This window comes from Mercenaria mercenaria, chromosome 12 (genome assembly GCF_021730395.1).
Source record: "Mercenaria mercenaria strain notata chromosome 12, MADL_Memer_1, whole genome shotgun sequence".
NCBI lineage: Eukaryota > Metazoa > Mollusca > Bivalvia > Venerida > Veneridae > Mercenaria > Mercenaria mercenaria.
Genome location: NC_069372.1, coordinates 18,263,452 through 18,276,030, shown reverse-complemented (window position 1 = coordinate 18,276,030; position 12,579 = coordinate 18,263,452). Strand labels below are relative to the sequence as shown.

At 34.6% G+C, this 12,579-nt stretch overlaps 1 protein-coding gene across 1 annotated transcript; it reads left to right on the top strand.

The window, feature by feature from the left end:
* The first annotated feature begins 1,107 nt into the window (after positions 1-1,107).
* LOC123535313 (uncharacterized) lies at positions 1,108-5,741 on the top strand. Its single transcript, XM_045317923.2, has 5 exons — positions 1,108-1,316; positions 1,804-2,346; positions 2,570-2,709; positions 3,047-3,326; positions 5,372-5,741. The coding sequence occupies exons 1-5, from the start codon at positions 1,174-1,176 to the stop codon at positions 5,445-5,447; spliced, it is 1,182 nt and encodes a 393-aa protein (XP_045173858.2). The 5' UTR covers positions 1,108-1,173; the 3' UTR covers positions 5,448-5,741.
* The last annotated feature ends 6,838 nt before the right edge of the window (positions 5,742-12,579 follow it).

Below are 12,579 nucleotides of genomic sequence, written 5' to 3'. Positions count from 1 at the left end.
CTTATTTGCAAACAAATAGAGCTGGTATGCACACTAACGTCAGCAACAGCACCAAATTTGACTTAGTACATAACATTTTTAAGTGGCTTTCTTTGCTTTATATGCTGCATATGGCCATTAAATATAACAAAACCATTGTTTTCACTGTAAAACGTTATTTAGGAAAGGTATGTGTTGACAATAGCTGACGCATACGTAACTTGCATAGAAATAAAGTTTTGATTGTATCTTGGGTGATCTGGTTAAGGTCAAGTCACTGTCCAATGCTTTTCACGCAATATCTTCAGTTAGGAAAGAGGTATCGCAACCAAACATTTTAATAATATGTGCTTACATTCAGAAAATGTCCATTTACATTTTGGTCGTAGAAATGATGGTCACGCTCACCTGCTAATTTGATTTTTTTGTCTAGTGAATGACCAGTGAGTCATGGTGCAATCTTGGCATTGAAGCAAAAGTACGGTTTTTACCTGGGTTCCCTTTGTGATATTGTGGTCGATATAAGGAACTCTTACTATATAGGATAAATGTAACAATTTAATATTTAAATGTGGTTATACTGCTTCCTAGTTACCCTTTATAGATTAATAATTATACTTGCTGTAACGATTGCAGGTCTGTAATGTTGTAAAACATATCCTACTGTATATTAGACATTTGTTTTTGTAAAGCAGGAGAAAGAAAATGTCCTCCATTTTTTTCATTGTAAAAGGTACCAGCTCATCTTTGGTTACTCTAGTACTATAACAATACCGTTTAAAAGTCAAACATTTTCTGTTATCTTTATTCTATGCTTCTAAAGGATCTTCTTGCACATTCTATCACAACAGCAGTCGTTAAGTGCTTTGTAAAAAGCTGGAATGATCACTTTTTTAAGTGTGTTGTATCAAGAGACTAGACTCATACTTCCATTAATGTGTCTCTTAATGCAAGTTGCACTGTATTGTAATAGTAATATACAGTTAGCACGATAGTTTTACGAAAATGACAAAACAAATTAAGTTTAAGAACAGACGGTTTATTACAATCGATTCATACAGTAAAGATCTAATAGATAAAATTATTAAGTTTGACAAGTATAATAACTGCGCATATTAATATGCATATAATGAAACATCTGCCGTTGTTTTTGATAGTGTATTCATTCGAAAGTTAGTTATACTGTGTTTTAACATGGCGGTAATATGGACATTTCTAACAATTATGAGTGTACAAATACTAATTCCTGTTGCCAGAAGTTCGGGTAAAAAGGGTGTGGTACACACGGTAAACGACTACATGTGTGGCGATTTTAACGTACTTAACGTGGCGTGGTGGTAAGTACATTTGCTTTAAATAATTGATTAAATGATGTCTTTTTATATGAAAAAAAAATATTTGGTTTACCCTTCCTGAGTTTTCGAATAATTACTTTTAAGTCGTTTGTACTGGCCAAATAAATCAGCTTTATTAGTTTAGGAAGAAGATTTAAAATTTGATTTATAGCGTGAAATTGATTGGCAATAACAACAGAATACATTACCACCTCTTGAAATTATTCCGCTGGCTTACAAGTTTTCGTCGTTATATGTTTTAACCTGGTGCAGGTATATGTTGCTACATTTTTTTTTCCAAACTGGTTACAGACATGTTTAATATTCGGCTTATTAGAGTGATTGCAGATCTATATTTATTCCCAGTATTATAACAATGTCCAAAAATACCAGGAAAAGAAAAAGAATAAGGATTATTGTTGTATGTGAAATACTAATTTCTACACAATACACAATAATCATGTGTACAATGATTTATTTGCATTTGTAGGTATGATTATAGCATGACCCTAGAAAACTTTCGCAAGGAGACGAGCTGGTGCCGTCCGTCTATAGACAATTACAAAGATACATATGTACCTATGGTCTGGGGATTGGATTGGAAGATTCAACTTCCAAATGACGGAGATTATGTTCTCGCATTCAACGAACCGAATCACGGGGGGCAAGCAAATATATCTGCAGAGCAAGCCGCCGCTGCATGGCCGGAGTTGGAAAAGAAATCGAAAGGAAAACTACTCGTGAGTCCATCTGCTGCTATTTGTGGTGGTGATACGTGCCTAGGAAAACCAGACGAATGGTTTGCCAAATTCTTCAAGCTATGTAAAGGGTGTCGCGTGGACTATCTTGCCACACATACATTTATGTGCAACGCTAACAAAGTTATGAAATATCTGAAAGATCTCCACACGAAATTCGGAAAACAGATTTGGTTGACTGAATTTGCATGCGGTGAAGTGGATGATCCAGAAGTAATGCGTCTCTTCATGGCACAACTTTTACCTCAACTTGAAGCTGCCGACTTTGTGTTCAGGTACGGGGACGCTAAGATAACATCTTTCCTTTTCGTTCTATTGGTTATGATTAATAAAATTAGATAAGAGTGAAAAAGTACAACGAAAATGAGAACCTGCTACTTCAATACCAAAAGGATAAAATCTCAAGAACAAAAATTAAACAATGTTGATACGCTGTGTTGCAGCAATGTCAATTTGAAACTAAAATACTAGTACTCATTGCTTTTTGGATTTCTTCAGATATGCTTGGTACAAGGCCAGGATTAGAGAATCGCACTATGTTACCACTGCTGCAAGCCTTCTTGAGGTAGACAGCTCGAACCTTACGCCATTAGGGCGGCTCTACATTGGGTACGAAGGAGGGGATATACCAATTGAAGGTATTATTTCAATATTCAAATGTTACAATAGCAATGTTTTATTAGCAAACAGTATAAAGCTAATATGATTGTTGTTTTTAGTATTTTTACGTTAATCATTCATTTGTTGCAGTCCGTAACAGTTTAGATGGATGAAACGAAATAAGAAACATTGTGATGTATAATATATAGGATAATTTTTTAAGGCTAACATAACAGTTTCGACTTCCCTGTGCAGATATACTAGTTCTAAATGTCATTTTTTAAAAATTCTTTCCCTTAAATATAGCAATCATATGAAACTTTTGGTCAAGTTTGTATCATTGCTCATTAAGCTTAGATATAACTATTTTGATAGAATTCGAAACTACACTGGCAGACGAAATGGACATTATACTGAAAAACATAATCGGAGTTGGGAAAGCAGAGGCGCTGATAATAGCCCAAGCATACACTGAAAACCCTGCCAAATGGTGGAGAATATTCTACTCGATCGGACAAAACCTGCAGTACCTACCTTCGTCAGCGGCTGCTTTTTATATATCGGCGCCAAAAACAGAAGTAAAACAAAGAATCAAGACAACGCTAAAGAACATACTTTGTACAACTCCTGATGCAATCCAGGACCCTGATATAATGTATATAGCTAGAAATGATACATTTGAAACTAAACCAAATGCTCTTCAGCAAAAACATAACCGAAAAATATTGAACAATTATGGCAGTAGATTTGTTTCTATGTTCGATTTTTATATTATGTTCAATAATCGGACACATATGCGTTTAGTTGTTTATATTTCTGTTCGATTATCGCATACAAATTATTATTACTTTTGTTCGATGATAAGAACAAACTGTATTTGATTATCGGACAGACTTTGTTTTTAACTGTATTTATATGTCCAATAATCGAAGACAAATTTGATATTTGATGTGTGTCCAATAACGGAAGACTTATTTAATGCATGCTTCTCTATGTGTTCGAAGATCGAAGACATATTTAATACTTACTGCTACATGTGTTTGATAAATATTTACAGACTGAAATGCTTGCCAGCAGGATTTACCGTAGTGAACCATTTTAATTGTTGAGGTAGGCATAAGGCGTGTTGTGGTTCAACCAATCATTATCAAACATAAATTATCGGACGCATATTTTATTAGTGCCTTTCAAATATGTCTTCGATCATCTAACACGTTTAGTGATATGTATTAAATATGTCTTCGATTATCGAACACATGTAGCAGTATGTATTAAATATGTCTTCGATTATCGAACACATACAGTAACATGCATTAAATAAGTCTTCGATTATTGGACACACATTTAGAAGTTTGTACAAATATTTTTTCGATTATTGAACGCATATGTACAATAAAGTATCAAATATGTCTTATAAATAGTTAAAAAACAAGGTATTAGCGATAATCAGATACATTTTGTTTTTACCATTGAACAAACGTAACATGTAAACAATTATTTGTATGCGATGATCGAACAGAAATATAAACAACTAAACGCATATGTGTCCGATTATTGAAAATAATATAAAAGACGAACATAGACACAAATCTACTGCCAAACATAATAGGCAATTTGTCATGATTGTAAAAGTCATGTATCCTGTTGCATGTTATAGTCTTCCATATGTAGTGGGGATTTGTTTCAGTGCTGTCCGTCTGTCTGTCAATCTGTATATCACACAGTTTGTCCACGCAACTCCTCCAACACTACCAAGCGACTTTGCACCAAAATTCACAAAAAAAAAAACAAACGACCATTGCCTGGTTGTGAATATTTTCTAATATTCCAGTTTTGTTGTTTTATGTCCCTTGATTTATCAAGTTTCATTATATTTTGGCCACTACTCTGATATATTTAGGCGGATTTCCACCAAACTCTACTGAAGTGATTACTACTAAGCAATATTGTTAATCCGTTAAATTTCATGAGGTTTGGCCAATTCTGTATTATTGAGCGAATTTTCAACTTACCTGACTGAAGTGATCAGCGCCCTGCCTAATTCTACATATTGTCGGCATGTTCCGGTTCATTGATTTTCAGCGAGTTATAGCCTTTGACTTGTTGTATTTCACAGTGTTTAACTACTTGACGTACATCAAGCTCACACAGCCTCACGAGTGGTTAGTAGGAGGCTTAGTTATGCAAATTATCAGCATGTTAAGACGCTTAAGATTGATTTTTAGTGGAGTTGTAACCCTTGGTTTGTCAGATCAAGCTATGCTACTTCGAATTCTCCTATACAACAATTTGGAATTCCAACTTCATGGGAGTGATCAGAGCGTAGCCTTATTGTGTATAAAGTTATGGTTCATGAACTTTCATTGGGTTAATGACCCTTACTTTTTGGCATTTGTTTATGATTGTGAGTGGTGGGAGACATACGTTTTTTTTGTGAAAACAAGCTCCGGTTTACATGTGAAAATATTGGATTCTTTAGGTTTTTAAATTAGCAGTTAACGGTGTACGTTCAGCTTGTTGCATCCTTCATTTGAGTAGTTTTGTCTTTCTATATGTATAAAACATACTAGTATACGCAAAAATGTTTGAAAATGAAAAAATGAAAAAGATTATAATTATTAAAAATGAATAGGTTTAAAACACACGTACATTCCTGAAAGTCATTTTGTTTAACACCGTTTTTATCAATTATCATTGCAGTGAAGAAGCTGAGAGGATCAAAGGACTGCATAAAGATAAGAAGCAGAAAGGAACGCTGCGACGTCCTGCGTGTTAAGATATGTTTTACAAAGTATAGTCGGATACATTCTTACAACAAGAAAGCCAATGTAGTCAAATCGTCTCTCTGCAAAAAGTCGTCCTATTCACTTTAGCAGCAAATATATATTAAATCTGTACGTTTGAAAATGATTAAAGATTGAACAATATCTAGTTCGCTTTTAATTCCTCAAAATGCAAACTTCATATATCATTAGTATCTAAATAAAAGTGTGGTTGTGTGAATTGATTGCGCTTTTGTGGTTTACGTTGTAGTGTGACTGTTATTAAGGAACGTAGCGTTCCCTTTGAATATTCATCCTTGTTTATCTTTTTCCCTTCGAATTTCTCTTCCAACCCCCGCCCTCCTCCAACCATTTTACCACCCCCACCCCTCTATCTATATTTCACATAAATTAATATGTACTTGTTAGATGTTTGAAGCAACCCATCTGAAATATTTTTCCATCACAGCTCCTTTTTGTAGTGGGCCTATTTTGCAAATGCGTGGCTCTGAGGCTGTGTTTTAGGTGCTCTGTGCTCCCGAGAAATCTACCCTTACCTATTACTTTTTGTAGAAAATAATGACCGGCTGAATTAAAACGCCCTTTCATGTGGGGAAAGATTCTGGCAGATACACTATCGAAGTTAGATTCCATGTTCTTTATCTTTTCAATTACCTATGAAGAAAATAATCATGTATCCCTACATTCAAGAAAAAATGTGTTTGGTCCTGTCATCCGACTGTCTGTTTGTAGTCGGAGTGTCTCTGCGTTACAATATAGTGTCTCCATCGTTTCCTTAATCTACTGAGGCGTTTTCTGATTGCGTAGCATAAACGTCCCCTCATACTTTTTCTTGACTCGTTCAAATTTTAAAATCAGGATTTATTGCCTGCTATATTTTAACTATTCCTTGAGGGGGTGGTAAACTATCTCGAACATTTCTTCAACATAAAAGTTCAAATTGATTCATTTTACATTCCAGTTAAATCAAGGTAACTTTCGTAGGCCAGTTAAAAGTTGATAAAACGTTTTGTAATCTATAAGATTCTTCCTCAGACGGTATCTTGTTGTAAGCGACTTAGACAGAAATGTGTACAGCACAGTCTTCTTTCAAAAACGGTCATACAATGCTATCTCATATAAAATCCGCGTTATAATGGCAATGGAAAGATAAAGAAAATGTCAGAAACCATTTGTCGAACTTTCAATTATTTCTTCGCTGACACTCGGTCACATTCCTTCAAGTCAGACTTTCTTCTTGAAAACATTGCCAAAAGGGCAGGACATTTTCCTTACAAAGCTTTAGTGGAAGATTTGAGAAACATCTTGCCAGAACCTGTTAACCTTGTTTCAAGATAAATTTACATTGATTCTCTACCAGATTATCTTAAGATATTTTGCTATGTTAAAATATTGCCGGCGATGGATGAGATAGATTCACAGTACATAACTATAGCTAAAACGTTTAGAATCTTTTTTTTCATGTAGCGGCTGTCGTTTGCATAGCACCCTGTAGGTACTGCAGGTCTGGACCTACACTTTCCCCACAGAAATTAAAACAAAATATAAAAACGCTAAAAGTACAATAAAATCATTGGGGTGGGTGGGAATGAGACAACCTAAAATTAAGAAACGGATGTTAATAATGAATAATGCCGTAAGATATATATAAAATAGTAAGTTTAAACGTAAATGCTGACTGAGAATTTCAATTGAATTCATATTGTACGCATCGCGGTCCAGACGCTTTGCACTATTACTACTGCGTTTATGATATTGATGAAGCTTACATCGCGGGACATTTTTGAAATGGTCGCTGCTGTAGGACACCCTTATCCGTATCCAGGAGAAACCAAACTGTGAAACAATGACAATATCAAATAAATATAAAGATGGATAGATTCAAGTGAGTACCAGTTTCCGTCGAGTTAACATAGAAACAGCCTGGACTCGAGCAGTTCTTTTGGCCATTCTGCTCAATGTATTGGAGTGGAGAGAAAATCGGAGTGGAGGCGAACCGTAATTACACTTAAACAATTATTTAAAATAAACCAACCTCGGACGCCGGTGTTGATATAAATTATGATAATAAAATGTCATTTCGAACGGAACATACATGTATAACATTACGCAAAATGTGGGTACGGTCAATTTTTTGAGCAAAGGTAGGCAACTCAAAAATAACGAGTTCTTTACTTCATGTATCATTGCTTTCCTTGATCAAACTGTATTAAAAACCGTGAAGAGATTTTTTTTTATATATTACAAGCTTCCAATAAGAAAACTGTTCTAGCAACAACAGAGAATCTGCATTAAATCGTCTTGCCTTATTAATATGTAAATTCATATATCAATTGATCTCGAAAACCAAGCTTGTAAAACTGCTTGCAAAACAGTATATTAACAATAAAGAGGATAATAGACCTTTCTAACATAAACGGACTTCGTAAACGGAATGCGCACTTCGGAAGTAATCGGGGGTTTTCTCAACACATTCAAGTGCCAATAGTCGAGCTTTGAAATTTATTTCATAACATTGTTCCGCAGTGCATTGTTTTTACCTTTTTTTTCGTTTTTCGTGTAAATGAATGTAAGTCAGCATTGTATGTTCTTTTCTTCCTGATAATTACCATTATGAAATTAATTTCACTGCACGAGGGCTCAACATACTCCTCGTCTTTAGTGGCACTGAGTTCCCAGATTATGTTTTGTTGAAGTAATATGGCGGAAATAACAATGGACCTGGTAAGACATGGATTGCAAAGCCATGAAATTCACTACCCGGTGCCAAGAGATTGTCCAGAAAGCTTTAAACAGACATTCTAACAAAAATAGCGATAGTGTCAATATCAGTCACCTGTAGCACTTTGTTTAAATATCAGAAAAACCTGTCGACAATTTGTGTCAGATTCTTGGAGCTATGAGCTAATACTTGCACTTTAAGAAGTTATCTCCAGTCTTACCAGAACTGACAATATATTCACCACTTCACGGTGGCAAAAAAAGTGCACTGCATTTGTTTAGTAAACCGTCGAAGCTTACGTGCATACCTAAGACCTAAACATTTTTGTTTAGGGTATATACGATATGTAGACTGTAGATGTCAATTGTTAGTGTTAAAGCTTTCACAAATCATGAAATCATACATTTGCATTTATTCCTCTTTAATCGTCCCTTTTACTAAGTGACTCACGAAAACCCTTAGAATTAGGGATAACAGCGTTTTAAGCTTAACCATTTTTGCTTTGGAAACAGTTCTACTTACGTAGATTTATCAAACTTGTAAAAATGTTTGAATAAATAATGACATTGAATGATTATATGTACAGGTACATTCTTTTTCTTTCCTAGTTTCTAAAATCTAATCGGCATGTGTCCGCTATTTTCGCATAAAGCAGCATTTTTTTCTTTTGATCTTTGCTGCATGGTTAACATTGTAACACATATAATTAGACAGACATTGTGCTTAAATATAATAACATCGGAGAACGTTCATTTTTGACCCAAAGTTGCATAAAAACTTAGTCTCAAGAACCATCATTTTATTAAACTACATGAAATATTTTGCAATTTATTCATTTAATGAAGAATGCATGTGAAGTAAATAAAACAGTTTTAACATACTGGTATGGGAAACCTTTAATGTTTAACCGATACTTTAAGCAAATCTGGAATTTTCAATGTACACATCTTTCGGTCACAACCAAATTCCAGATATATGTCCAAAGCATATTTGTGCCCCAACGTCATGACACTGTACGTTCATATGTTACTTGTTGACAATGCATGACTTAGTCAACATTTTTATGTTACCTTAGACTGGTGGTACGAGTCATCGTGGTGGGGGAGTTACGGATACTACAAAACATCATCATGAAACACAATATAAAATAAAAAGAACTGGACTAAATTCCACATAAAACCCCAAAACACAAGCAAAATGCGGGCAAGTGCAAATCAAAGCGAACCCCAACCTCTGCCCCCCCCCCCCAGCCCCCCAAAAAGACCATACATTCTGTAAAAAAAGTCTTTGACTGTGCTCGCTGCTAAAATCATTCACATGTTCATAAATATTTTCTATAAAATGGGATTTCAGCAATATTTTTTGACATGTTTAAACAAAATATATATATTAAAAAATGATAGAAAAGAATACATATAATTTTCAGTTATCATTTATTTAAAACAGTAATTAATACAGATTGTTTTGTTTGTCACATCGAAACAGCGCAAAATAATGCGCAAAATTCTGCTATATCTTTCCGATACAGTTTTTTTTTTCGTCAGGTCTAATTGCGATGTATGAGTGTAGCTGGTTTTACATTGCTCAGAGCTTCCGAGAAATCTACCCTTACCTATTAATTTTCTTATGTCAGAAAAATGTAACTGCAGAGCTAGCCGATGTTGCAAGATAAATAAATAACTCAGTGATATAGGATCTTTAAGAAAATGTTTTAGAAAATATAAGACGAATAGCCATTTCTATGCATTGAATTCGAATAGGTCTCAAATATTGATATTGCTTGATGAGACGCCAAAAAAAAATGCAACAGCTTATGCATAAAATCCCAAGTCCTTGTTGTATTTGTTACTTTCTTATTCGTAGTCTAAGTACAGCTGAGAAAGTCCCCGATTTTCAAAGCAATTACGAAGTAAGTTTCTGTTTACGTTTATGTTTCAGTTTAAGTTAGAAAGGTCTATTAGCTAGCTAATTGTTTTTTCATGTGAAGTTTGGAGTTTATACAATTATATTTATCAGTTATGTAATCCAATGTGTAGAGGTCAACATTTAAGGTAATTTGTCAGTAAATCCTGAGTTTGTCATGAAATGCAATTCATATTTTGCTTCAATCTGTTCTTGGTTCTCTTATTGAGTACTAATTTCTAATATTTATCGGGTCCTTAAAAACCTTAAAAACGAGCATAGTGACATCACCAAATGATCGCTGGAATTTACAGAGTAAATGCTGAAGAAGATATGTGTAGATTTATTTTCTATTCGTATAAAATAATTCTAGGTAATGTCCTTAAGAAACGTGTGTAAATGACTTTTTTTTCTGAACCAAACACCCAAGGAATGCAACAATGCAGGTGGATTGTGGAGTGAACTCAACACCTACTTTCTGTCCAGTTCAAATGAAACTTGGTAAACATCAATAACATGCGCATTTTGTCTGGAGTTTTTTATGTCCGATTCTATTGCGGTTATGTCTCTTTCTCAGACTTTATAATTATCTATCAAACATTTTCGGCATGTGTCATATATATGTCTGGTTGTATTTCAAAACCGTTTTGCATGACTTGCTCGTGGTTATACATTTTACAATTTTTAACAGAACATCTGTGAAAGGGGTAGGTTCGTTAATATTTTGAGTGATATATGTAAAAGCATCCATTGCCGGAAACATTGGAAAGATAAAGCGACGATGACTAATTGGTTCAACGACTGTCATTCGCTACGATACTGGCAATCACTAGATTCCGTATATTGCACACCCTGCTTACTGTTTGGACGTAGTAAGGACAGGACCCTATCTTTATATGGAGTGAGCGACTGGAAGAATTATCAACGTATATGAGGGGAACGGTGGTCCAGTGGATATTATAAGGTGTCGGCCTCTCAATCGAAGGGGTCGTGGGTTCGAATCCCACTGGGGTCACGACCATGACTTCGCATATGACACCAGTACTGATTTTTTCAGAAAGCGGACTTGAAGCTTTCATCACAACCGAGCTTAAACAAATTAGTATTAAATAAGCGCTAACATGATGTTGATGAATTACATCACGCTAGTATTGTATTGCTATTCTTTGCAAAATATCATAATCCAACATAATTTTATGCATATAGTAGAGAAAAATCGGCATGTTCTGAAGGAACCCCTAGAGGTTCAAATAATGTTAAGAAAACAAAATATTGCAATACGCGGTCACAAAAAGGAAAATGATTTTATTAAGGTAATTTTATGGCCGTTTTACAGGGGTTGGCATAAAAGGATTCTGTTCAGTTAGGTTACTTAGCATATGCTCCGCCCAACGTAAAGAATACTTCGTCTGAAATGCAAAATGAACTTTTAAGTTTAATCGGCGACCAAATATTGGACATGCTAACAACGCAGTGCAAGAATGTGGGTGTGTTTGCTATTAATGCAGACGAATCGTCTGACATTTCTAAAAAGGAACAGTTGTCAATCTGCGTTTGCTATATTAAAAGGAACGAAGACACAACAAACACAAGCTTAGGCAAGATTTCCTTTGATTCATCACCTTTAAATCAAAACAGGACAATTCGTTAGAAAATCTGGAACAATGGGAGCTTGATATATTAAAGATAATAGAACAATGTTACGACAGGGCAGGCAACATGTCCTGAAAATATTGGCAAAGTTAGTGTTCATTTGCATTTCCCATTTAAATTCCGTCTTGCTTAACTATGCTGTAAAGCTTGAAAACTATTACTTTACCTAGCTTTTAGTTAGAGGATATTGTTAAGGTATAGAAGACGCTCTAATTGCAGAAGCTTCCCTGGTTCTTTAGGGTGCCTGGTGTAAAAACACCTACACACGGTACTTTTATCCAAATGTTAGTAATCATAATTGGAAGAGCGAGGGCTACAGCTCAAAACCTCTCGTTTTGTAGTTAGTCAGTACTACAACTGGACAGCTGCGTCCGCTCTATCTATCAAAGAGGTGAAATATTGAATGTGACAGATCCATACATTCTCTTACTTATAAATCTCCCATTTATGAATACTAAACATCATTTAACCGCTGAAAAAAAACATACATTAACAAAACAAACGAGTTCCTGCTGACTTACTAGCGTTAACTCTATTCACGTCTTCATAACATTAACCTACTCGGGCGACGATTCAGCAAAACGAATATAGCTAGTCAATCCTTTTTGAAATATGCACTGACGAAGACTATTGTTGTCTATTTTGTCATTTATAAGCTTGCTTAAAGATTGAATTTGATAACTTTAGGGTGAAACATATTGGTGTAAAGTTTATCTATACATTTTAAAAACATTAAAAATTCGTTAAAATTAATTAGTTAATTTGAAAGTATATTGCTGAATATACAAAACCTGAAACAATTTTGATATCAATATAAAATATTTAATTAAAATCTCGTTCAGTCATTT

Coding starts and splice junctions, on each gene's coding strand:
- LOC123535313 (XM_045317923.2), top strand. CDS start 1,174: ATGGCGGTAATATGGACATTTCTAACAATTATGAGTGTACAAATACTA. Junction 1,317..1,803: donor GTACTTAACGTGGCGTGGTG/GTAAGTACATTT, acceptor TTGCATTTGTAG/GTATGATTATAGCATGACCC. Junction 2,710..3,046: donor AGGGGATATACCAATTGAAG/GTATTATTTCAA, acceptor CTATTTTGATAG/AATTCGAAACTACACTGGCA.